Source organism: Gouania willdenowi, chromosome 3 (assembly GCF_900634775.1).
Source record: "Gouania willdenowi chromosome 3, fGouWil2.1, whole genome shotgun sequence".
Lineage (NCBI taxonomy): Eukaryota > Metazoa > Chordata > Actinopteri > Blenniiformes > Gobiesocidae > Gouania > Gouania willdenowi.
In genome coordinates this window covers 482,014-509,629 of record NC_041046.1, presented here as the reverse complement: position 1 = coordinate 509,629, position 27,616 = coordinate 482,014, and the positions used below count along the sequence as shown (strand labels likewise).

General features: G+C 37.1%; 1 protein-coding gene across 3 annotated transcripts in view; it reads right to left on the bottom strand.

Annotated features, from left to right (window-relative positions):
• phkb (phosphorylase kinase, beta) overlaps positions 1–27,616 on the bottom strand; it is a 158,243-nt gene that overhangs the window by 84,071 nt on the left and 46,556 nt on the right. For all 3 annotated transcript variants that reach the window (XM_028441651.1, XM_028441654.1, XM_028441656.1), the window contains 7 exons: positions 20,434–20,549; positions 16,948–17,011; positions 12,973–13,068; positions 8,189–8,386; positions 5,819–5,876; positions 3,604–3,681; positions 510–668 (listed from right to left, as the gene is read on the bottom strand). In XM_028441651.1, coding sequence (XP_028297452.1) covers positions 510–668; positions 3,604–3,681; positions 5,819–5,876; positions 8,189–8,386; positions 12,973–13,068; positions 16,948–17,011; positions 20,434–20,549 — 769 coding nt within the window. The remainder of the gene's footprint in view (positions 1–509; positions 669–3,603; positions 3,682–5,818; positions 5,877–8,188; positions 8,387–12,972; positions 13,069–16,947; positions 17,012–20,433; positions 20,550–27,616) is intronic.

Below are 27,616 nucleotides of genomic sequence, written 5' to 3'. Positions count from 1 at the left end.
CTAGCATCTGGCGGTACGATTCGTATTCTGATACATAGGTCACGATACGATACAAAAAGACTTTCCTGGTTAAATAAATGTTAAAAATGAATAAATAAAAATTAATTAATTAAAAAAAAAAAATTATATGGATGCATTTAGAACTGATCGGAGAATCGCGCGACTTAATATCGCAATATATCGTCGAATCAATTTTTTTACAACACCACTATTACTGATTATTATTTAGTCAGTTTTTTCCTATTATGTTTCGTATTTGTGTATTTCTAGAAGTCCAAACAAACAGAAACAATATGGAAACGAGGACGAGATTCAATAAGTCGTTCTTCTTCTCACTCCTTTTCGAGCAAACAAATTATTGCAATTATATGTGTAAAAGGATTGTATAGATTATTTTGAACATCTTTGATTGTTTTCTCTGTTGGCGTTTCCTTGTGTTTTTCTTTCTTGTTCTTGCTTAAAACAAGCAAATACATGAATGAAAATGAATGAAATAAAATTGAACTTACCCAGCAGCTTGGCAATGTTATACAGGGCCTGACCCCACAGGAAGATTTTTCCGTCTCTGCCAGAGTTGCTGGGGAAACGTTTCTGACTCCCGTGTTTGTTCTGCTCAGCCTCCACAAAGTCAGCAGGCACAAAGTAGTATTTGGGTATCACAGCATGGCCTTGAAGACATATGAGAAAGTAATGTGATGAGTTTTTCATTCATTTTGATCTTTGCCCGATTACCAATGGATGCACGCTTTGTTGAAGTTGTTTTTGATCCAGGGAGAGCGAGATAGTGCTCTAATCGACTACACTGTGCCAACATGTTGTGTATTTATATCTCGCACAAAGAATCTCAGAGAAAACAGTAAAAAGCCCTTTGGTTGTATTCGCCATGTTTCAGTTGCAAATTTGGTGATACCCTTAACCAAAGAAAAAGTCTTATTTCTACCAGAAAAACACAAGTATCCAGTTATTAATGCTGCTTTCAACTATGTTGTCAAAGCTTGGAAATTTAAAGAAGTATTCGGAAATGTTGCATAATTTACATAATATTCAATAGTGACTTACTGAATCATCTTTAATCGAGGAAACACTGACAGGTGTAACAAAAAAAAAACAAAAAAAAAAACAGTACAGTAACTACTACACATAGATCTATGTCTGATCATCATTCTCACTGGGAGCCAAACCTGGAAAAGTGTGTGTGCTTCAGTTGCTCTCTATGATCAATTTACTAAATAACACCAACTTTAACCACAAGAAACTTGTTAAACATAATTGTTGTGTCAAGTTGTTTATTCTCTTTTTTTGCTCTTCCTGCTGCTTGCTCAGTAACGAATGACTTCACGTCCTCTTTGTCTCAGTATTCATTTCTATTGGCTGTTTGCTCGGAGTAAAAGCTGTGGCACATGCATCCTCATGTCAACGATCAGCAACTCTGTGATCTACCTCACGGGTCTTCTGCACTTAACCTTAACAGTAATAATAGCAAAAACAAATACTGGGCAACAACAGAAAGACACCAACATCTGCATTTATTTTCAGGCCCTTCAGATGCTATTTTGTGTTTGATATTCCCTGGAATGGTGTCACATTATAAATGCACACAGAATAAGGGACTGACAGAGGAGGGCAAGAGCAGGACGAGAGTTGAAGGCATTTGATTGGTTCTTTGCTCAGAGTTTTTAAGGGATTCCAGCTGCTACAGAAGTCTGAATCTTTCTGTTCCCTTTTCTGAATCAATAATGTATTGACTGCTATCAGGATGGAAGGACAATTTTACCCAGTTTCATCAAAAAGTGTTTTTGAGTTAACTAAACTGTATCCTAAGTTTAAGTTTAAGTTGTTTTTTTTTTTTTCATTTAAAACAGGGACAATACATTGTAATGAACATATACATGTAAATATGCAAGATTATAGCCAACGGCTAATTTCCATCTGTAGTCCCTTCAACAGGTTGATGTCAACAACATAAAATAATAAAATGAATAAAACAACAGTAACAACAAGTGAAATAGTTTGCCTTCATGACAGTGTGAGCAGGAGGAGTAATTATATAGAGAGTGTCCTTGAAAACACAACAGGACAGAAAATAAAAAAGAAAGCAAGAACAATGTAACAGTACAGTGAATCATGAAACATATAGACAAAGGGTCAGGGAACCATACGTATTTCAATAGTGTTAAATGCTAAAATTAGATATCGAAGAACTGATTAAAGTGCACAGCGCTGAAGTTCTAAAGTGTTAGGTGCATAATTATATTGCACATTGCCCAATTACACAGTAAATATAAAGTGCTCTTTTAAGTGCACAATAGTCAATACATATTACATTAATTAAATACCAGCAATGGCCACTATATGACACTGGGAGCACCCTTTTTTTAAGAATACAAATTGGGTCTTGCTTTGAAAGTATCCCTAATACCTAAAAGGTAAATAAAAATATAATAAATATTGGAAATATTAATGGGGAAGAGGGAGTAGTAGTAATGATAATAAAGCAGTGATGTTTATGTATGTACTCAGTAGAAATTGCAGATGGTACCCTAACAATTATCTAATATTAAACAAATATACAAGTTTAGGCACGGTTGTGCTTAGTTTAGGCGACCGTGGCTCAGGTGGTCGTGGGTCGTCTTCTGATCGAGAGGTTTGGGGTTCGATCCCAGTACCTGACTATGTGTCGAAGTGTCCTTGGGCAAGACACTGAACCCTAAGTTGCTCCCAGTGGTCGACTAGCGCCTTGCATGGCAGTCCTGTCCCACTGGTGTGTGAATGTGAGAGTGATTGGGTGAATGAGCTGATATGTAAAGCACTTTGAGACTACTTCAGTGTGGTGATAAAGCACTAAATAAAAAAAAAAAAAAAAAAAATCAAGTTGCAAAATTTGCAGAATTTGCTGCTTTTCATTTGGATTACAAGTTAATGAACACACGAAAGCTAACTAATAGTAATATTATTACATAAATAATAAAATATTGATGTTTTGAAGGTTCAATCTCTTAATTTGATCAATAAAAGTACATTTTATGTTATGACAATCTGCTTTAAAACCTTTTAGTCACTGTAAACAGCATCTATGCAGAGTAAACCCTGTACAATTCTGTAACAGCAAAAGGATTCAACCACAGTAACCCACGAAACATACAGCAAACCATGTAACATCTGACAGGCACCTAGTTTATTATCACGCTCACAGTTTTCAATCTGCAATTATTGTCAAAATAGAAAAAGAAAAAGTTAATCATTTAATAGCTGACATATGTACTTATCTTACGTTTTGCTAATTTATACAGAGCTAAATTAAAGAGGCAAAATTAAGAGGCTGCCTAGGGCTTCTTCAAATCTTTACCCAACCAGTTCTGCTTCATCATAGACACAAGGAAGCTCTAAGTTTTTTACATTCAATCTTTAGCTGCATCCTTCCACAACAAAAGGTGTGGACGAGTATAGGATCTCAACTAGTATGGAAAAATGGAGTTTATTAGATTGAAAAGTGCTTTAAACACAATATGCAGTGTATGAATATTTATGAACAATTTCAATAGGAACTTTTTTTGTTGAAAGGAAGACGAGGCCGGCAGAATGTGGATGAATATGCTTACTCACCCTCGTATGTATGACAGATGATGGGATCAAGGAGGTCCTGGTATTCTTTGACTTGTTCCTTATTTCCTCTGAAGATTCCTACACACACACACACACGCACACGCACACACACTCCAGTATTTGTACTTTTCATGAAAAAAGACTTTATTACTTATACAATTTCCCCACATTTAGACACTGGCTTACCATGTTTTTATTGTTTTGTTCTCAACCCTAAAAACAACCAAAGTGTTGATACATTTGATGAAATGAAAAGAGAAATACAAAAATATAAGAGCAAATGGTATTTGGCACACAACAGTGATGTGTTGTACGCCACCACCTCCCTAGTCATGGCCACAGTGAGTTTTCGTCTATTCTGCTCTTCCATGTCATTGCTGCTTGAGCAATCAACTATAATGGAGTCATTGGTAGACTTTAAGAGGAGAGCATTCAGAATGGAACCAGAAATACGTGATAAGCCTGAACAGTTCTATGAGGTACTGTATACCCACTGCTGCTTGACAATGCTTTGGAAATGGACCCATACACCCTGGTGCAATATGGTCGGATATAAGCTGGAACGGGTTCATTTTGTGGAAAGCACATGAAAAAAAAGGGACTCAGAGTTCTTACACCATGTCTCCAGGTAAGAGCAAGCCATAGTGAGGAAGAGGATGTATTCATCCACACTGATGTGTTGCAAGTAGATAACATTTTAGAGCATAGATTCTTGTGCTTCTCTGAGTTGTTCTTTTTTGAGCTGATTGTATTCTGAGATGCTTTTCAACAGTTTAGCTTTGACAAAGATTTTCCTATGTGTCGCCAAAGAACCCTCTTTAAATAATGCAGTTTCTCTCCTAATTAATCATCATTGCATTACTGATATAGCAGTAAATACACACAAATCACAGCAATGGCATTAACAATTTTTTTGTTTTGTTTATTTTTGCCTTCTTCAGTTTGCCAAGTTAGATCAGCTAGGGATGTTAACACTTGATGGATAAAGACATGGTTTAGACCTCATAGATCAATAAATGAAAGGCATTTCTTCCGAAAAACAGGAGAATTTACTAGATTTAAAAATTGTTTTTGACTCCATCACAAACATTGGGTTTGTTGACAAATCCATATGTCCATATGTTTCAAACTTAGGAAATGTTTCGTGTATTGCATTGTACGAGTGTGAATACAAAGATGCTGCCTAAGCGGAAAAGTTCTTTACCAGACGAGGGAGAAATTGATTGGTTTGATGCCATTTTTGTTCTGGTTTGTCTTATGGTGTTCTCCGTGATATGACGTTACTACATGAGCTTTTAAATGTCAGCCGTATTCGGGGTTTTCAATGGAATGCCACAATATCAAAATTTGCCATTGTATTGGCACAACTTTCAATCCTTTAAAATGCCAGAAATGTCACTTTGGCAGTGTTTTTGGAGGCAAAAGAGACATAAGTAGTGGATAAGAACAACTTTTGGATGAAATACAGGTACAGTTTAAAAAATGTAAAGGCATTTTATCATGTAAAAATCTGCTTGGGAGGTACGGGCATTGCTCTAGCGGATGTTCCTCCTCTAAATGTCCCAGATTCGTCCCTCTGGCTCACTTGTGTTGTGCAGAGCGATCACTGTCACTGTCTTGTATGTAAACAGTGAAGCTGACTGCCGGCTGTGACTGCTTGATGTGGAGCAAAAGCTCACAATAACTTCATATATTCAAAAGTAGCTGCCACATACTGAACTCAGACCCTTAATGTAACCCTTGGTAACTATTCAGCACACATTGGGATGATGTTGATGTTTTGATTTGTTCATTAAAAAAGTTATAAAGATGTATTTAAAACACAAACTGTGAAATAAACTTTACAGAATGCAATGAACCTTAAGCAAACATGAGCCCTTTAATTCCCATAGACCAATCTATTTACTGATGGTAAAATTAAGTCTCATGAATACAAAAAGTCTAAAACACACTAACATGCCTTAAAGTAGATATTTGAGATTTCCAAAATGTCAGATAGAAAACAGTATGAAAATAAAAAAAAACAATCTAAGAAGAAATTGTATTCTTCATGAAATACTAGCAATTCCTTCACTAGTGATGCACTTTCTGAGTCCTCTAAAACACTGGAGACATCAGCAATCTAATTTCAACTTAGAAGCTAAAAGATGTTTTCTACTTTGAACTGACCCTGTGGAGACATCATTACATCAAGCATAGACAGAACAAGGCTTACCGTCAATCATCATGTAGATGAAAAATATGGGAAACTCGCACTCGATGCCATCAAAAAGCTGCAGGGAGACAGAGAATGGGGATATTATTGTTTTTACCATTTCTCTAACAGAAGAAAGGAACAGACACTCTAAAGCATTAGTTTGACTTTTATAGGGAGGAATATAGAACAGAATAGCAAAGAAAAGTTACACTGAGAACAAAAAGGTCATTTTGGAGGACACTTTAGAGGTCTCAAGTCAAAGTTGATGCAGAAACCAAGTAATAAAAACATTCTTAAATGGTTGATGGATTGGTAACAGTCAATCAATCAATGACCCACCATTTTGTTATTGATAACCTGTCCAAGTTAAATTGATCAAAGACAGGATACAGCCTTAACATTGTCACTTATCATTATTACCAAACACAGACAACAACAGATATGCTCACTTTTAAAAAAAAATATGTATGATTACTACTGAATCTACTGAATTGAGGAAAGACACCAGAAAAAATTCCAGAGATATAAACCGAAAACTGAAACTAGCTCTTATTTGGATAGTTTGGAAGTTTAAAACCTCTGCAAAGTTTTAAATATGGACCAATGATCAGTCATTAAATAACCATTGAAGCTCAGCTAATGCTAACCTTAGCTATGCCTCCAACCATTCATTTTCCTATTAACAATTAACCAAGTAACACTGAAGCCAGTGGGCTTGGTGTTTCTTAAATTGTAAATGTTTAGCGGAAGTTATTTCAAATGACTGTTCTCCTCATCGTTCCTCCTGATTATGCAGAGAAGTGTGGTCTCAAACTGTGAGTTTTAGCAAGATGAGAAGTAATTGTAGTTACCAGGCAGTGGAATGAAGATAAGAGAAAGGGGAAAGACAAATAACTGCATGAATAGATTCAGAGTGGGGGGGGGGGGGTGAATGGCCGCAGAGGGAAAAAAAGTGCCTGAGAAAAAGAGAGCTCCAGTCACTCAACCAGGCCTGTGCTTTTTGGCCCATAGAGGCAGTAAACAGACAGAGATCCTTGGTGTTTTGTGCTTGAGCAGCTCGACTGATTGGTAAATGTGTCCGTCACACAGGCTGATGCTGCTGCTCTCCATCGGTGATAAACAGGCAGGGATCATGGATGTCTGAGACTAAAGTCAGCTCTCTCAAAAACACAAACAACTTCAATCAATGTTTTCTGTGAGGTGGCGACCTGCTCTACCAGGGACGACTTCTTCCCTACTGCAAGCTTACGCTATGTCAGACACGCCCCCGCATTTCAATGCACTGTGTGGAGGCTTATCTATAAAAGCAGGTAACATTTTGCTTGGTGCAACACTATTGATCTGTTAAAGCCCTTAAAGGTGGTGAATGTTTTATTTGTGACAGAAAATGCAGCTTCACCTTTTTAATCTTGTGGAGCAGTGTAAAAATTCAATAACTGGGTTTTTCTTTAATATCTTTTATACAGTATATAGTCCTTCAGTCAGATGGATACAAGTTTAAGTTCCAGGCGCCCAGGGTGTGTTGGTTTCATCTGGTTTTCTCTCAGAGTTCTAAAGATATATAAGCCTGTAACTCTGGCTGTTTCAAAACCGTCTCTCAAGCCATAATCAAAAGTGTCAACAGAGCGTCTGTGAGATACATTAGGCAGTTCTGTTTGAAGCAGGAGAAAATGGGCAAATGTGAGGGTTCATGTCAAGCTGACAAGCTCTAAATGATGATTGATAGATAATCCATGTGAAATATACCACAGCACTTTGAAGTCAGAAACTCATTTGTCATCATGAGCAGGTTCATCAACATGAGCCGACATATTATATAAATACAATTTCTATAGATTCCAAGTAGGCAAAATGACAGGGCATTTCTTCCCTACCCGTTAAAACAAAGTGTTGGTCTAAACATTCTTAAGTCAGGTGAGCACAACACTAAATCCAATGGGTAGCTTATTTCATTGAATTAAAAAGTAGAATTGAATTTAACAAAGATATGCATGATCATTTTAGTTTTGGTTTAATGCTTTTTAGTGGCATCATTTAGGAATACGAAAAGGCATGGAAGGAAGAAGAAGAGAAAAAGCCAACTTTTTTCTCTCTTAAATGTAATGTATCATTGCATATTGTTATTGTTATTGGGGAGGCATTTTGGTTAAAGTTACAATCAACAAAATCCAGACAAAAGAAACTAAATCAAGTATTATAGCCTCCATTAGCTTTCCAGAACAGCCTAAGCTGGGACTTTTCGAAGCCAATATGCTGATGACACAACTCTCTTGTGAGTTTGGAAAAACTAACCTTATATTACACGATAGGTATAGAAGAGGGAGTAAAAAATAATACTCCATCCTAAGGGTGTCTTCAACCTACAGTAGATATGAAGCACACACCCACCTTCATCTCGGCAGGCTTGTAGTAGCGGCGATTTTTGTCTTCATTTGACGTTCGGTAGCCGTCACGGAGGAAACGCTTGAAGCCGTACTTGCCTCGTAGTTTGCGTACAATTTTATCGAGTGTCTGACTGTAGAGCGCATCATCATCCACAGCGAAGGCAGGATAGCTGATGGTCGGTAACAGTGCTGCATCTGTGTTCTGCAATGGAAAAGGAAACATAAATACATAAACAAGAGAGTTTCAACGCCCACTCCAGTTCAGACTCCCATTGAAACAATATTTAACAGATTTTGTTTTATATTGGAAAAAATTACAAGAGGAAAAAAATGGTGCAACATGATGGAAAAATGTGCCAATCTTGCATTATGTTGAAAATGAATCAACCTTCAACAGCATGTGCAGACAAGAAAAAAAAAAAAAAAAGAAAAGAAAATGAATCACAAATCAATGAGGACATTTGGCAAGTGGAATGTAATCTATGCATGGTCCTGCCGTGACTGTTCCATACCATTGTTTACTAAATGTTATTTGAGTGGTTAATACAGTTTACACATCTACTTAGTGCAAAGTGTCACATTTGAAAACAAGTGAAACAAAGTACTGTGGCAGCCAAATATTAAAATGATGAAGTCTATGACTAAATTACATTACTGTCAGCACAATCAAAACAAAAATAAAAATGTAATTAAGCTTGATGAATTGTTATGGCTGAGCGTCAAATGTTGAATGTTTTTATTGTTTTGTTGACTCTGTATATATATATATATATATATATATATATATATATAATATATATAGATATAGTGTTATGAAAAAAGCTATTAAACAAGCAGCTTGTTGAATTCAGTTTATAGAATATTAGGAAGTCTTTAAAAAATCTGTTTGTGGTTATAACTAACCAATAATATTTGTCTCAATAATTTATCTTAAGGTTACAGTCATGGTCAATGTATGGCCTTTGTGTAGGTATGGTTGCACTGCAAAAACCAGTATTTTAAGATGACAGTAGTTAAAAAAAATTGCTAGGGAGCAAAAGCAGAAAAACAAATTGGATATGGTTTCCACTAAAGCTTTTCATGGTTTTTGGGGTCTTCTTTGTAGCCTTGCACCATCCATCTACCTATAGTATCGCTAGCCAACTTTCTTTTTTTCAATTTAATATGCCCCTCTGTAGTTTTCCCTGAAGCTACAGAAAGCTATTCAGTCATTCTATTATCAATAATTTGACACATGTAAAAAAAAACCTGATAATTTTCCTGTTATCATAGAGGTTTTGATAATTTCATCTTTATTTCGTAGTTTCCTGTGCCAGCTTTGTTGGTTCCCGTGTATTTTTGTGATTATATTATTGTATTCTTGATGATTATGTGTGAATGACTCCCGTAGCCTCACGTTGCAGACTTAATGAATCTCACAGGTTTCCATCTGATGGATTCATATAAATGGAAATGAAAACCTCATAGCAGATCCAGGTGCAGCTTGGTCTTCAGCTTTCCATTTGAGCAATGTGGCTTCTTGTTATACATTGAATTTCCATGTTAACATCCTTCAGTGAAGGTACAGTATGGTGTGTACCTTAAATCGAGTACTAAATCTAGTTGTTACAAAATACACCACAAGATGTTCATAGGATGTCGATGTTTGTACAATCATGACATGATTCTGCACAAGGTTGGTCTTTCTTTATGCACCAGGACCCATCTTTGCAGCTCCTTTATGTCATTCTAATGCAGCTAAATTGCCGCTCTAATGATCCAATAGCATTAGTTTTTTCAGAGGCTAAAGGCGGCTATTTTCTGCCTGCCTCCCTGGGGACCAATCTTGAAAACAATGTGATATAGTAGAAAGAACGACATCAATTTCTTCCAGCTTCCCCTACAATTTTGGGGAAGCTTAACAGTGCAAAATAGTTAGAATATCTGTGATATGACATAAACAAACCAACTGATGAAGCTGATTAATTTTGTTTGAAATTGTCTTTCTACATAGCAGATCATAAGTTGATAACATGGGTCAGACGATGCTATCTGTAGCAGCGCTTCTAGCCCCACCCATATCCTCTACCACCAAGCGTGGTCGACGTCCATTACAATCATTTATCAAGTGAGTTTGTTCATTTATCACTCACGAACTTGTACATTTTGGCTCTGAACACTGTCATCTTGAGTGAGGATTGGCAACACTGCCTGCTCGGAGGATATTGTCGGAACTGCTACATGTTTATCACTGAGGTGGTAGCGGAGACTGGAAGAGCTCGAGTGATCGACACACTTTCTTTAAAGATTTGCACAACTGGGATTTTGTTTTCCATCTGGTGTTTTTATTTAAACTAAAATTTACACCCACGAAACACAGGAACGACTTCTCCTCAGGGTGTCCCATTGCTTGTGTTGTGGTGTGTGCATCAGTATTAAGTAGGGACGTAACGATTCACTCAACTCCCGATACGATTCAATTCACAATACTGGGTTCACGATACGATTCTCTCACGATTTATTTTACAAAATGGTGCTGTGGACAAATAATGATTGAAAAATATTCCTTTATTTTTTTTGGGAAAAATACTAGAAAATACTGTACTATTTTCCTTTTATTTTTCATTGTCAAAAGAATCCCATGATAAACTATTCAGAACAATGCAATTTAACTAAAAATAAATCTTTAATGAAATAAATAAAGGAATAATACAAATGAAGAAGAAGCATATTAATTTAAATTCTGGTTCTATAGTAAACGATGCAAAACTGCATAATAGTTATTTTTGTTTTTAAAAGTGCAACTGAAAATGTATTTTGTGCTTTAACAATTGGACTTTTTTAAAAAACAAAGAGTCTGCATTGTATTTACGTCAGATATTTGTTTGGACCAGCAGAGGGCGGTGGTAACCCAGTGGTCGGTTGGGATGCAGCTATTCTGTGCAGTGAAGAAGAGATGCTATGCTAGCAGACAGAGCTAAGAGAAAAACGTGACTTTTAAAGATATTCACGTAATATTACAGATATTCCTTCGGTGCTAAAGGGGTAAGGAATCATTTATAAATATGTTTTAGAGTATAAGGCGGCCAAAAAGAAAGTAGTAGCATATTCCGCCCGCCGCCAAGATTTCTGGATAGCGCCCTCTGCTGTTTAAAAAAAATACTGCAATTAAATTTTCAGAAAATTGATGTCAATCGTGATACCTAGGAATCGATTTTTAACTGCCTTACGATTAATCATTAGGCAGTATTAGGAGTAGGGTTGAGCACCAAGAACAGGTTCCAAACGTCTGGTTCCGGAACCGTTACAAAGACGTTTAAATTTTGATTAGTTTTTTCGATTCCTAAATGCCCGCACGAATTTGTTTCCACGTCTTGCTGTGTTTGTTTCCGCTGGGTTTGTATAAGGTGCGTTCAGAACGCGACTGTAGCGACTGCAGTCTGTGTGTGTGTGTGTATGTGTGCGTGTGTGTTTCTGCCTGTGGAGCCGCTGACCATAGGCTGACAGGGGAGAGAGAGAGCGCTGATCACTTCTTTTTTTAATTTTTTTTATTTATTGATACGTGCACTCCATACAACTATCACAATATATACAATTCATACATTTACTTGTTTATATAAAACATAAAAATATTTACAGTCATATACAATTTACATATGTACATACATAAAAACATATTTGGGGTATTATTACTTTAATCAACAGATTTAAGGATTCAAAAATGTCTGAAGTTTCCACTGCTCTTTTGTCTTTTACTAGCCTCTTATATTAGCCTATTTTCCTTTTACAGTGGTGGAATTTTTATGGCTTTAGACTCCAGTTACATTTATGTATACAATATCTTCCCTACAATATAAGCAAGTTAAACATATAAAGATTTTTTATATTTTCTGTTTCCAAAGAATCGGAATCGAGAATTGTGTAGAACAGCAATCAAAATTGAGAATCGGAATCGGAATCGTTAAAATCCAAATGATGCCCAACCCTCTTTATGAGTTTATACCGGTAACTCGTCCAATAGGTCTGCGCAATTAAATGAATGATTTGTTTGCAATTAATTAATCACAATTACCCCAGAAAGTCCCAGCCCTAGTTTCAAGCCCAATGTTCAGCAAGGCTGATCACCCTAACACCCGACTTGTGAAGAAGGAAACTTATCACCCGATCTCGTTAGATCTCTGAAGCTAAGCAGGTCTGGGCCTGGTTAGTAGTTGGATGAGAGACCACTGAGAATTCCAGGACCAACAGTGGGGGACAGACGCTCCAGTGGTATCTGTCATTGTGTCATTGGGCACTTCACCCACATTACCTAGTATGAATGTAGTGTGGTGGTGGTCGGAGGGGCCGATGGCGCACTATTGCAGCCTCACTTCTGTCAGTCTGCCCCAGGGCAGCTGTGGCCACAATAGTAGCTTACCACCACTGATAATGCCCTAATTCTGTAAAGCGCTTTGAGTGTCTATGATAAAGTGCTATATGAAATCAAATGCATTTTTATTATAGCAACCCGCCTACCTGCCCGTTCTGATTGTCCAAGTCATCTGAAGGGCACCTTCATCAGCCAATAGAGTGCAACCTATGTGATAGTACGGCCTTTATGTGGATTTTTCTTGGAAAATTGCTGAATTATCAGAATGCGGCCAATACAGCGGTGCGTTCAAAAGCCCGGAAAATACAGTATGTATGTATGTATGTACTGAATATCATCTGTGTTACGGATGTTAGTGACACAAATAGAAAGGTTTGCTTCTCTGTGTAATTTGGAAACGTTTTGTGTGAGATGTGCTGCAGACAGGGGGATGTACTCACATGTGAACGGGACTCTCTGGGCAGGAGGGAGGAGAGGGTTTGTCTGTTCCTGTTGTGTGCATCCAGATCGACAAAAATCACTGACCATGAGCAGCCCTGCACAACAAAACACTTCAAACGTATGTCCTTCATTTACTCAACCAGAAGCTATATTTTTTATCTGAGAAATACTGCTAAAGGACTTTGCTCTCAAGCATCCACCCACCATCACACTGCACTGATCCACACATAAAATTACACTCTGTTGCATTAAGGAGGGATTGCTCTATACGGTTTGCACATATTCTTAATGAAAAGGGTGGAATTACTACAACAGCACAAAGTCGATGATGATCACGTTACTTCAACAGTATTCATACACAAAAATGAAGTCTCATCACAACCATGCACTTTGTCCAACCAGTGCATTTGAATAAGGTATGATGGGTGGACGTTGGTATTGGAGGTGGTGTAGAAGAGAGTTGGACTGGATTGCTTGTCCTGTACACTTCTTCCATCCATCAGCAACACTTACATAAAACCAACTGAGCCGTTCCAGCAACCTGCTAAGCAGTTCTTAATGCAAGTCTTTTGCATTATGTATGAATATAGCCTTGGTCTATTTTCCTTCTTCGAAAACTGGTTTGGCCAGGGCTTTTAGTCAAATCAGCAAGCTTTTCTTTTGCAATTTACATAGACTAATGGATTGCAGGCTGATGAGGACAGCAGCTGTGACATGTCAGCAAAATAACCCTCTAGGATACAACTCTTCTTTTGTAAAAGCCAAGTGTACAAATAAGAATAACACAACAGTTGCAAAGTTTTCAAAAATGGTTAGTTTTTTGTAGGGTTCCTACATCACTAGTGGTTGACAGTGCCATTGCAATCTCTTAAAAATGAAGAAAAGAAACAAAAAAAAACAAACTCTTCCTTGAGTTACTGTGGAGGAGGTATTCAGGCAAATATTAGTGGACAATCTAATAATATAACATAGTATATCTGGCACTTGGCTGTACAAAGTCTCAGTCACAATTCACAATCTATTAATATAGAAAATTAAATTAAATTTATCCGTCACATGTGCTTCTTTCTGCTACCGTCTCTTTTCAGTGTGTAAAACATTGCACTGCAGGTTAAATATAGAGCAAAGTAATCAATGACAGAAAACCCTGAATTGATGTGCCCAATATTGCAGGTTAGCACTAAAAGCTGACCACAAACCCTTTAATACCATAAGGTGCATACTCAATAATCCTTTCAGTTCACACCGCATTGATCTTTTTAAAAAGTGAGACCTGATTTGGGGGGTCTATTCAGCTAGCACAATTGTTACATGTGATGCCAAAAGTGAGGTGGGGGAGGGGGAGGAGTCAGCTGGGAAATCAAGATTGATAGAAATCATTAATAGGCAACTGGTAAGCTTGCAGTTCCTGTTTCTACAGAGGTGGAAGAAATTGGACATGACGCACACACATATACACACATGCGCACACAAATCCCCACACCCACACACTCACAAAAGCCCTACTCAGCATGGATCATAAAGCAGCCGCAGCTATAAATTGATTCTTTCAACAAGCTCAGCTCGATGACAAAAGGCATTTTGGTGCAAGGATAAATCCCTCATTTTTGCAGGTGTTAAAGAGGAAAAACACAAACAAGCACTTTACAGTAGTGTTGTGTTCAAGACCGCACTATCCGAGACCAAGACTTGCCCGAGACCAGCATGCACCGAGACCAAGACAAGACCAAGACTTTCGGGAGCCGAGACCGAGTCAAGACCAAGACCGAGACAAACCGAGACCAAGACCAAGACCAAGACCATAAACATTTTTTTTTCAATTTAAAAAAATAAATAAATAAATAAAATTATGGCAAGGTTCAACAGTTAAATAACATCTCTCTTTAATTTTAGTTTATTTTAAATACATTTGACGGACAAAAAAAAAAGGTGCCTGCAAAAAATTAACTAAAATATTAAAACTGCTACTGATACATTCACAATTATTCTACATATTTGAAAACAAGATTTTTATGTCAGCTGAATGTACAGCAAGTGTTTAAAAGCATTTCTGCCAAGAAATAATGATTCTTTATTCTGAATTTCTTTCAGTTGTTCAGGTTTAACAGGTCACAGATTTCACAAGATAAGATTTTAGTTTGAAAAAGCCTTTAATTCACTTAGTTGATATAGTTTAATTTGGTTGCTGTAATATAACTAGGATATTCAATTCACAAAGATTTCCAACTGTAACTGTAAAAGTGAAACTTTCTGAAATAAAACTAAAAACAAGTTGTCATCAGTGTAAAAAACAAAGAGCTACAGGTAGATGTGAAACTAAATAAAACAAACTCAAACCCTGGAAAAGTCATGTAACAAATTAATCAATAGTTATTATATATATATATATATATATATATATATATATATATATATATATATATATATAATTATTATTATTCTGGATACAGTGGAAACAGAAACTATAAAAAATAATTATATTGTGAACCTGTTTATATTGTGGGGAACATATTATATACATACATGTAATTGGAGTCTAAAGTCACAAAAAAAACACCACTTTAAAAATATTTAATATTATTTGAGTGCAACTCTGCGGCGATGACGCGCTAGTGACGACATAAACCAAGATGGCGGCGGCCCGGACTACAGCCGATATTATGTAATAAAGCCTTAAAAGACATGGATATAATGAAAAGAGTGGATGGACAGAGGCATAAACATGCAGACTTTCACACGGACACACACGGACTTTTTAAACACACACGGACTTATTAAACACACACGGACCTCAGTAAACACGGTAAAAGGAACAGGCTTCACCGCTCGGCTGGCACTAGGACCCAGAAACAGAGTAAGTGCGTCCCCTATCCAGCATTCACAGACTGTAATATCATCAGTTTATCATTTTACCAGTTGTTAGAGCTACTGTCTTTACCAGGGAGATAATATTTATAACTGGTGATTGTTTTACTGGGATTTTTACCGGTGATTAGTTCATTTCTCCCTTGCGCTCCGCGGTCCAAACTGACACCGGAGCCACACACGTATGAGTGTGTTACACACGTCACTCAGTCACATTAAGGAAGGTTGTGGTCATTATACGGGGTGGATTAAATAATGAATAAAGGATTGTTTTATCCCGTTCTTCTCCGTGTTATTATCACATTATAAAAAAGTTTAAAAATAGCAGGAATTAGTGCTGGTCTCGAACGGTCTTGATGGAAAATCCCGAGTCCGGGCAGCCCGAGTCCAAGACAAGACCGAGTCAAAATGCTTCAGAGTCCGAGACAAGACCAAGACCTTTAAAATTTGGTCTCGAGACCGGTCTCGAGACCAAGACCGGTCTTGACCACCACAACACTACTTTACAGTAATACCCGAGAGCCACAAACGGTGATAAGGTATACACTTCTGAAATCAGATGCATTGAAAGGGCAGAGGAGAAGCCATGGGTCGAAGTGTCCAAGTGGACCTTTGGTAAGAGAGAAGCTTCAATTTTCATTTTCCATTTTCTAATACATTAACACGTGTAATAATTGTGCCTGTGTTTTGTTCAGACGCACAAGAAGCAAAAAGAGGAAGAAAAAAGAAGAGCATCTTGGAATGGAGACTGAAAATTTAAAAGCTGGAATCTGCTGTGGCTTTTGTTCATAGTTTGAAAAAGCCCAGTTTGAAGACAAACAAACAAAAAAACACCTTAAACAAATCTCCTGACGAGCAAAAGTCTACAAACAGAAACCAATTGTATGTCAACAAAAGCAGCCCCAATTACAAAAATGAGAATTATAAAATTGCTTCTTTAATTTCCGGATGGCCATTTCTTGGTTGGCAGCTTTGTTCCTGTGTCACTGAGATATGCACATGTAATAACCTTCCAAATACTATCTATAATGCAATCTTCGGTGATAAAGCACAATTAGACAGGAGGCAAATACCAGCTAATCTTCACAGTGTGCAGGAAGTAGGCCTACCTGGTTTCCGAACAGGTTGAATCCATTGATGGCCTCCAAAGCAGCTTTAGCAAGGCCCACTGAGCTGTAGAGAGAAACAGGGAGCATTACAGGAAGCAGGTAAAGGGGAAAAACTGACAGTTGAATAATGAACACTGAGTTGTGGCGAAGGACATTTTGGGAACCAAGAGTTTCACTTTTTACTGTAAGAGGTGATGACTATTTCATCAACAGCAAGGTTTAGGTTCATTTCTAAATCCTAAATGACACTTTAATAAAGGTGAAGGCTTCAGAGGCTGTAATGACTAAAGAAGAAACAAACGGTTAATTATGAAAACTTTTCGCCATCCCCTTTGTTTGACTTCCAGACTGTAAATGCGAACATGTCTCAGGAAATGGAAAGGGGACAGAACTTAAAGATGCATGGCAGTAAACCTGCTGACAAATCAAAACGCATTCAGTATCATTAGTAAAGCCTGAATCAATGTTTAATATACAGAGCATGGCTGACCATAATGGATTGTACCACTCAGCTAAATCCCTCGTGACTTACATATGGACCACATAAAATGTTATGGGGGGAGGTGGAGCAGACATAGGGTTAGAAAGTGTATAGGAAATCAGGGAGGACCTCAAACTACAACAGTTTCACAATATCTGACAATGACTTAAAAACCCAATGACTGGTCACTGAATGCCTGCAATGAAGATTAAAGTTGTAAAGCCATGAAACTGATTGTAGTTTTGGTCAGTGGTTCTCAAACTGTGAATCCTTGAAATACTACCTCTAATAATTTAAAACAAGCTATGATTTCATACCGTATCACTACAAAAGTGTATAAGGTACATTTAAGATAAACATACTTTACATGAACATTATATGGATACTGGACGGGTTGGAGTTGAGGACGCCATCACCTTCCTGCTCAACCGTGTCTACTCTCACAAGGACAAGCCGGCGAGCACTGTGAGAGTCATGTTTTTTTTTTACTTTTCCAGTGCATTTAACACTATTCGTCCAGCTCTCCTGGGTGAGAAGCTGACAGAAATGCAGGTTGACTTGTGTCATGGATTGTGGATTAATTGACTGGCAGACCACAGTATGTACGCCTGAGACACTGTGTGTCTGACAAAGTGGTCAGCCACTCAAGGGACTGTCTTCTCTACTTTTCTCTTCACCACCTACACCACGGACTTGAACTACTGCACTGACACCTGTCATCTCCACAAGTTCTATGATGACTGCAGTGGTTGGATGTATCAGGAAGGGGGATGAGGTGGAGTACAAGGCTGCTGTGGACAGCTTTGTCACATGGAGTGAGCTGAACCATCTACTGCTCAATGTGACAAAGACTAAGGAGCTGATTGTGGACCTGAGGAGAACCAAAAGGCCGGTCAGCCCCGTCTCCATCCAGGAGCAACTAAGGCAACTGAAAAGTTGGAATAGAAAGTAATGACACAAAAGTCAAAATTTTCTATCCTTAAACGTGAGGGCAAGGGTTTGAATCCCACCTGAGACTAAATTTACTTTCCATAGGTTAAACTTCCAGGGTGATGACCTGTGGAGTTTTCTGTGCTTCATGAGTTTCCTCCAACTGTCCACAAACATGTAAGTTAGTCTAAGTAAGTTCTAAATGCATTTGCCTGTTATTAGATGTTAGCCGGTGACAGACTGGTGTTCTGTACGAGCTGTACTCCTTCTTGTTTCTATGTGAACTGGAACAGACTCCATAATAAATAAATGAAGCAAAATCTATACCTTGATTTTAGGTCAAATTTGAGGCAGATTTCTGAAATACCAACAACCACTAACAGTTATTTATTCTGTGGCAGATGCAAAATGAAGTTTCAAACAGCCTTCTGGTTTTTCCTAATGTATATGACATGATATAAACAATTTCAAAGAAAAACTTGAATATATCCAAATAAGTGAGTGACATGGTAAAAACGAGGCAGAAGCAGATCGAATGAATTGTAAGATTTGATTGAAACAAATAAAAATCCTCCCAAAAACAAACACACCCACAGCTGCTCATTCCCACTGAGCTGTTTCTGCCCACTGGCAGTTCTTGTTTACATAAAGCCACAGTTCAGTATTTGCATAGAGCATGGTAATTGGTATTACATAACTATATGTATAAGCAAGCCAGCTATTGGTGGAAATCCGCTTGGCCGTGAGTGAAGTGAATACACATCAGATACAAAACATGGTGCAGAGCATAGTGTTATTTTTTCTTCAGTATATCTTGGCAAGCATCTGCCAATAGCTTTAAAATGTTTGAGGAAAAAAAACAAGGCTGTCAGAGATAAGAAATAGCAGAAAATGAGGATCTTTATCGTGACACAGAGAAAGAAATTGACCCGAGATGATGAATCCGTCTGGAAAACTTTGCCCACTGGCAAAAGACAGAGCTGGTGTTGTAAAGTGTTTGTAGAGTTCATATCACCACAACAAAGGTGAACCGCTTACCTTACACCGTTGATAATTCACATTTCCCCCAACAAAGGTTGTAGTAGATGTGGTTGTCATACAGTATTTTTTTGATCCCAACAGTAAGTATAGTGTGAAACTAAAACACTGACCTGATGAGTGTCAAGAAACTGGCAAATGTTTTTTGACAAATGAACTTATTTCTATAGCCCTTTACTAAAGTTGTCCCAAAGCACTTTACAATATCAAAACAGCCCTTCTACAACCCCCCAGACGCCCCCCAGGCTACAGTCACACATCATATTTATTATAACAACACTCATCAGTTGGCTAGAACAAACCTTTCTCACTTTCCCACACTCTGAAGCTTTGCAATATAGGGATGCTCTGATCAGATCAGCTGGACCATATTGAGTCTGATTTACACAATTTTAACTTCATTTACAATTAGCATTTGGAATCAATATGCTTAACTAATGTTATGACATTAACAATGCTTTGTAGTATTTTTGGCAAACTCTCACTGGACTATAAAGTGGAGATAAGGGAATGTGTTGTCTTACAGAGCTAAACATAAATGTATTCAGTATGGAGTAGTGTTGTTGATCGATCCGAGTCAAACTCTTGACATTTTAGTCAAAGTTTTTCAATTTGGTGTGTTTTGTTAACATATGAGCATGACTGCCCTTGCAATTTCATTTTGCTATTGACTGAGAATGGTGGTTTGTGATGTTTTGGTGGCTTCTAATGTCATTGTTGGCTCCGCCCCTCCTATAGAAACTAGCACCTTTGGACTCTGCAATCTGTGTGGAGTAGGTTGGATGGAGAGAATTGTGAATAGAGAAGTATAGTGAGTTTTGAGTAGGTGGTTAGCATTGCATAGACTGTCCTTGGCAGATTTTATTGTATAGATTGGGTGTGACTTAACTGCTCCAGGAGCCCCGCTCATAATCAAGGTATTGTTTTTTAATTTACCCCTAGTGGCATGTTAGCCAAAACCTGGGGTTTAGTTACTCCTTAAGAACCCCTTAGAGTTTTAATTTAGTCAACCTGTGTAATGATAGTTTCTGACTCACCTGGAATGCAGTTCGGTGCTGCCGTTATTGTACTTGCTACCTCTCTCCCACATCCCATAGTCAGGCACTCTGTATGCTCTCTCCACACAGTAAACCAGGTTCTGAATGAAAGAAACCTGCACACAGGATGCACGCATCAAATGAAGACATCAGAAAGCAGGAATTATTACAACCAGGGCTTAATAATTAACCTCATTAACACGCAGTAGTGGCTAGGTACCATACACACCAACCGAAATACTTTGCTCATACTTATAATAATAATAATAATAATAATAATAATAATAATAATAATAATAATAATAACAATAAGTTTATTTAAAAGTGCTTTTCTAGAGACTCAAAGATTTTACAGCTTAAAAACAACAAGTACAGTGATTATAGAAAATATGAATCAGGAAAAAGACATGAGTGAGTTTTGAGTAAATATTTTGCTATTTCAGTGAGTACAGAGGAGTACTCGTACATATACAAGGTATTTTACTTCCCTCAAAGCTATTTATTTTGGAGTAAAGAGTTTTAATAAACTATAAATATTTAAAAACTTCTTCTCTTACAAATTAAACGCACTCAACTGAAAGTGAGGCTGCAGTTGTCTCTATTCGAGGGAGCAAGACGGCCGTGACTAAAACTGGGGTTGAGATAAAATAACATAGAGCAATGACAAGGAAAAACCTTTACGCCAAGAGTTACCAGATGATTACATTATAGAATTCATTAAATATAAATAATTTTTCACAAGAGTTTCACATGTGACCTTACCACAGCTGAATTATGAATATTTGCTCATTTCCTGTAGTGTCATTTATACCTCTGCAAAGGAGGTAATATTTTCACTAGTGTTTGTTTGTTTGTTAACAAAATTACATCAAAAGTACTGAACAGATTTTGACAAAATATTAACCAAACACAGATGCCATGGAAGATTCCATCAAATTTTGGAAGAATCCAGATGAATATACTGATTCTGGATCATTTTTTTACTTTATTTTTTTTTGTTGAAAAAAATAATGAATTCCTATAGCTCATTATTGGCAAAGGTTCAAAGATGTATATCTCATAACTGCCAATATCTGACAAAGAGCATAATTTGCACTTGGTGGAAGTTTGCACTCTGTTGTTTTCAAATGTAATCTTTGACTTGGTTGTGGAATGTGGTCCTTTTCCTTTTAAAAAGACTGGAATCTAGTTTTGGTAGGTGTTACGTGCAAGTGAACTTGACACTGTTGTGATCCTCCTCTGTTTTTTTTTTAGCAGGCTAATCAGCTGGCTGCAGCTGTGCTCACCTGGCCTCGTTAGAGCCCTGCAGTACATAAGGGCTCGATCAGCACACTGAAAGAAGGTCTTCAGGACAGTCTTCAGAGGAAGTTTTGATGAGCAGTCGGGAGAGAGCTGTTTTGCATGGTGGCCGTACCTTTTGTTTGGTTCTCAGTGTGGTGGTAAGGTATAGAGTTAGGTAAGATGAGGTACCTCTTACATTTTACACACCTAGGAATTTTGTGTCTAGAAACACTAGGTAAGTGGTTGGTGCCACCCCATGTATGTTTTGGCCTCTTCTTTAGTTAGTTAGTCAGGATTTTAGTTTGTTCTTTTTCATATTGGAGTGCAAGAGTTTGCTAGGGCCTGGTATGTTTTGTTGTTTTCATTTCTTTGGCACTAACCTCCCAGTCCTCACCTTCCCCACCTGGGAACTGTTCGTCCTGTTGTAACGACGAATAAAACTCTGTTAAACACTGAACTGTCTTTGCTGCTGTTTGGCAGTCTGTTGCTCTCTGGGTGCCCTTTTTGAGCACTCAGGTCGTAACAGTAGGTTTTAGCACACCCGCCGTTCTCTGACTTTACTGGACACATTTCATCTACGATACATACACTATATTGCCAAAAGTAGTCCCTCGCCTACCTTTACAAGTGCATGAACTTGAACGATAGGATTTAAAATGATGTTGGTCCAGCCATTTAAGTTATAACAGCTTCAACTCTTATAGAAAAAAAGATTCCCCAGGTTTAGAAATGTGTTAATGGGAATTTCTGACTATTCCTCTGAGAAGGACATTTTTGAGGTCAGACAATGATGTGAAAATGTTGAGTGTTAGTAACTTTAGAAAAGCATTATCCACTGTGTAGGTGAGAGAAAAACAGAACAGGTGTGCCGAGCCTGCAGATAGAAAGAATGATCATAAGAAATCCAATCACAGAGCCTTTACTTTAAAATGCACACACACACACACACACAAGCAATGACAGCTGACCTTTGATATTGATCTGGATTAGTGTATAAATCGATCTCATTATGAAAGGTTACTAAAGTGGATAAGAAAGCTGATTTTTCATAAACATTCAAGGTTGTACTCCTCCTACAGCAACATACAAGGCCTAATTAGGTCATAAACCATGGCAAAGTGTGATTTAGCCACACTGCAGGCTAACTGCTCGTAACACTCAAGAATGGATCCAAACCACACTCCTCTATAGTTAAAGGCAGTTTCGTTATCACTTGTTGAGCAATTGTTCATCCTTTGAAACACTTTCCAACTAATTACTGCAGAAGTTTACTTTGCAAGTTTAAAAATGGATACAAAAGTGAATTTGTCCAAACTAAATTAATGTGTCCATTCAGATTTCTCTAAAATCATGTGGCAAAAGTCATTACTTAAGGTTGAAAGATAAGATGATACTTTATTAGTACAGTAAGCATATTAGAAGTTTGTATGCAAATGCATGACTATTCAGAAGTAGATGGTTTGACTGTATTAATCTGTAATAATAGAGGTTTATAACCCTACTGCATAAAGGGGTCGTTTGTTATGAGAGGAGTAACACATACATAAATGGGAAAAATTCCTACGTGCTGTTAAGATTTCAGGGTTTTAAATCAACCAAAGTCAACATCATCATATGATTATATGAGTAACATCAAGAAACAACATATTCCTTTCATGAGTTATTAATGACAGTAATAAGTATGATAAACAATCTACAATTTACTGGCCAATCCACAATTTTGACTAGATGAGTGATCACTTTATAAAAGAATGAGTTACTGCCTTTGGATGCTGGGGTGGGACTGGATGTTATGAAGTCTTTTGTTGTTTTCTGGCCAGCTAGATCACATTGACAATAGATGAATAAATGGATGAATGGATGGATGGATTTAACTCAAAGCATTGTTCCTCAGAACTGGTATTATTTCTGGATTGTTAAACACATGGTCGGGGGACAAGATCAGTGATTTGACAGTATATTCCTATTTTTTTTTCCTCCAGTGCTGCTGTCCTGTATGTTTTAGTTGCCTCTCTGTGATTAATGAACCTGACTTCAGTGGGTGGGTTTCTTTTTCAGGCCTTCTGCAGAGCGGACCGATGCCGTAGTCATTGGAGACATGTGCGTAGAAGCAGGGAAACACAAATCATGCAAAGCTGCGACTGCAGAGGACTGGAGCTGCCCACCCCAAGACTAAGAGGCTATTTTGCTGTAGGTCAATAGAGAATACACTAGAAATAGTGATTGTGCTTTATTTCTATATTTTACTTGCTGATGCTTGTCCTCGAATGTAACCATGAAATTAGGCTAATTTTGCCCCTGAACTGACCAAACCAATAGATTACTGTCAATCTAAATAACAGGTTAACATTTTAATTGATGTTATGAATGTAACATTAAACCTGAAGTTGTTTTGACCCATATTACAAGCGTAGCATTTTAGTACATAAGTAACACATCTTTTGTTCCTGTAAAGGTAAACCTCAAGGTTTAAACACAGCTATGGGCAGTGTTGGGGAGTAATGGATTACATGTACCGGCATTACGTAATAAGATTACAAATGATGAGTAACTGTAGTTTTTTACAGTTACAATTCAAATAGTCGGTAATCGGATTACACGACGACACTTCTGTTTCACAGAATTTTTCCCCATTCTATATGACAACGCAATGCATTTCACAGAAGCCCCATTGTAAATAGAAAACAAAAAAACACATATTTGCCTAGGCTAGAAGGCACACAAACTAACAACTCAAAGATGCCTGTAGATTGTGCTGCATACGGACGTACAGTAAGACAGTAGAAAGAGGAAACCTGGTAATAACCTTTTATAACCTTCCATTTTTTTTTTTTTTAATCAAATGTTTTGTATAAATAGCACATAGTTTGACTTTGACAATAAAGTTAACCACATGAAAATCAGTTGAGAAATTAGTAAGTTATTTAGTAAGTAATTTATTTTCAATGTACACGTATTGCCTTTAAAGAAAACATTGCCCTGACCAAGATGGCTGCCATTTTGGTCAGGGCTGCTACAGCGTGCTGATCCAGTCTTCTATAAGATATCTATGGACACAATGATGTCAGAAGACGAACAGCGGAAGATAGAAGTGAGTGAAACGGGAGGCGGAGCTTGAGCCCGAACATCAGAATCAGGGAAAGAATGCGTACATGTACACGCATGCATTGAGCTACTGTGCAGTGGGACGATGATGGCTTGAAATTAAATTTGCGCTGTCTGGAAAGACTTTTGGCTAAAAAGTGACAACGTTTAATGAAAACTGCTGAACACAAAAGTTTCATGCTATATTTCTCTGGGGCAGATCCTCATTAACTCATTCAGTGCCAGCCATTTTCAGATTTTCTACCCCCCTCAGTGCCAGCCGTTTTTTAAGCATTTTGACTGATTTTAAAGAATATTTTCTACTATGACTATCTGAAATCTGACACCAGATTCTGAAAGATTGAAACCTCTACTTTCATCAAAAAAAAATTAAAAATTTTCTGGCTCATTTCGTTCTTTTGTAATCAGCTGTTGAATAGAGAAAGTTTTACACAAATCTTCAGTTTCAGAGGAAAAAGCTGAGAAAACAGCCTTTTTCTAAAAAAAATGTATTACTGTATTTTGGCATTCCTCCAAGTTTCTCTCCTGTCAGTCTGTACACACGCAACTTCCTCTTCCTCCCGGACATGCAGAGTGTCACTGCGTTGGCAAGGAAAATAGTCGATGAGCAACATCCCACGTATGAAATAATGTAGGCCATGATGCGGTAACATGGTATGTTGAATAGCCTAGTAGACTAGAGTACGCGTTATGATCACTGTAAAGTATAATGTCAACAATCAGCATCTAGGATGCTGTATTTACAACATAAGATGACGTTACCCAGATGAAATAACGAAAAGGAGTATGTCACAAATAACATTTTTTAAATCTGTAATGATTACATTTTGAAAGTATCTTTCCCAACACTGGCTTTGGAGGATACCACAAAGGGCGTGTACGATAATCAGTGTCATTTTCAGAGTGGGAGGAAATCGACCTGCTCGGGTCATTTTTGCAGGAGTAGGAGGGGAGATGTGTCCAAATCAATAGCCACATAAAGAAAAAGCTGAAGGCAGAGTCATAAAGATGTGTGATGACTTAAAGGTCTTGAATCATTAAAAGATCCTGAAAGTAGCAGCACATGGGTGAATGTGCTTTTGAGTGATGGAAGATTTCATCTAAAATGGCAAAGCTGGGAAAAGGAAACTACAGCGATGAGTGGGTGAAATAGATAGAAGAACATGGTGTGAAAGAAGAGCAAACATGGAAACTTTTATGTAGGGTCTTCTTTGTTGAGTCACGGAGAGTTTAATGAAAGGAACTACATACTATCTTAATGCATCTTAATGGATGTGAGTACCAGATATGTAAAGAGTACTGATCTATCCTTCTCAAGTACAACTACTGTTACTTGATTGAAATTGTAGTCAAGTACAAGTAAGTCATACGTAAAATACTAAAGTATTTTAAAAAAAAGTAGCGCAATTAAATAGTACTCAAAATAAAAGTTACTAGTTACTTTCACCCCACCATGTTTATTTTTGGTAATACTTCTTGCCACGGTTCCCTTGCATTTACTAAACATCTCATGTATAAACTTAAAAAATAAAAGACCAACTGTTGGGCAATTGAAACTAAACAAAGGCATTTGTATAAAATAAAAGGTTTGTCAAAATGTACATTTCTTTTTTTTTTGTTTTTAAATAAAATAACACCAATGAAATCAATTCAAAGTAAATACTGTACATTCTCAGGCTCTAAGTATATAGCTACATTTATGCCATGTGGGTAACAACGTAATAAGTAGAAACCGCAACCTGAACCATAGAATGTGGCTGGGTATTGATCAGAAATGGCATGACTAAGAATATAATTCATTTTGTTCAATGTGTCTTCATAACCAAATCTGATTGGTGGGATGTAATGTGATACATTTAATGGTTGTCGGGTTATTTCATTTTTTGTAGTTTCACAATGTCCTTTGATCATTTTAAAACAAAAAAAAATAATAATTTACTCTGTAACGGTTGGGTTTAGAAATGTAACATATTATTTTACTTCTTTTAAAATGTACTTAAGTACAAGTAACATTACTGATTTAGAAATGTATTCAAAAAAGTACAAGTAACCATACAAGCTACTCAATTACAGTCGTGTGAGTACTTGTTAGAGGTCGACCGGTATGGGATTTTCAAAAGCCGATGCCCAATATCTAAAGCCGATTTTGGAAGCCAATATACTTTTTTTTAAAGCACATTGATGATGAAAGACAATTCAAAACACACATATGATATATATGTATATATTAGAAATTAAATTAAATACACCAATAGAACTCTTAACATTTATTGAACTTTAAATATACCCGTACACAACCAAGTAAAACAAAAATCCTATTAAGGATATAATAGGAAAAGAATATTTGATCAGGCACTATTATATTATATTATACCTTTATCCTATTATATTGGCTTTTTATTTGCAAGCCTATTGGCTTCTACCTCTCCCATGCACATGCTATTGTTATTGTTACTTTCTTTGTTGCTGTATATTATTTATACATCCGAATGGATGTTTTTTATGTTCTTTCTTTTTTCCTTTAATGGCTACAGTAAAGTGCCAAATTAAAAAAAAATCAATTACATAGGGTTAGTGTTATTTTTTGCTAGTGTCTAGTGCAGACATGCAACTGGCGGCCACCAAATTAAACACACAAAAATACACAAAATGACAGTGAAATACACAAAGAAACAGACTTAAATAATCAAAATCACTGCAAAATTTATAATCAATAAAAATGTAAAAAATAAAAACTATTAAGAAAAATGTTTGTTGAACAGGCAATTTTTGTTAACATTTTCCAATGTTGTTTATA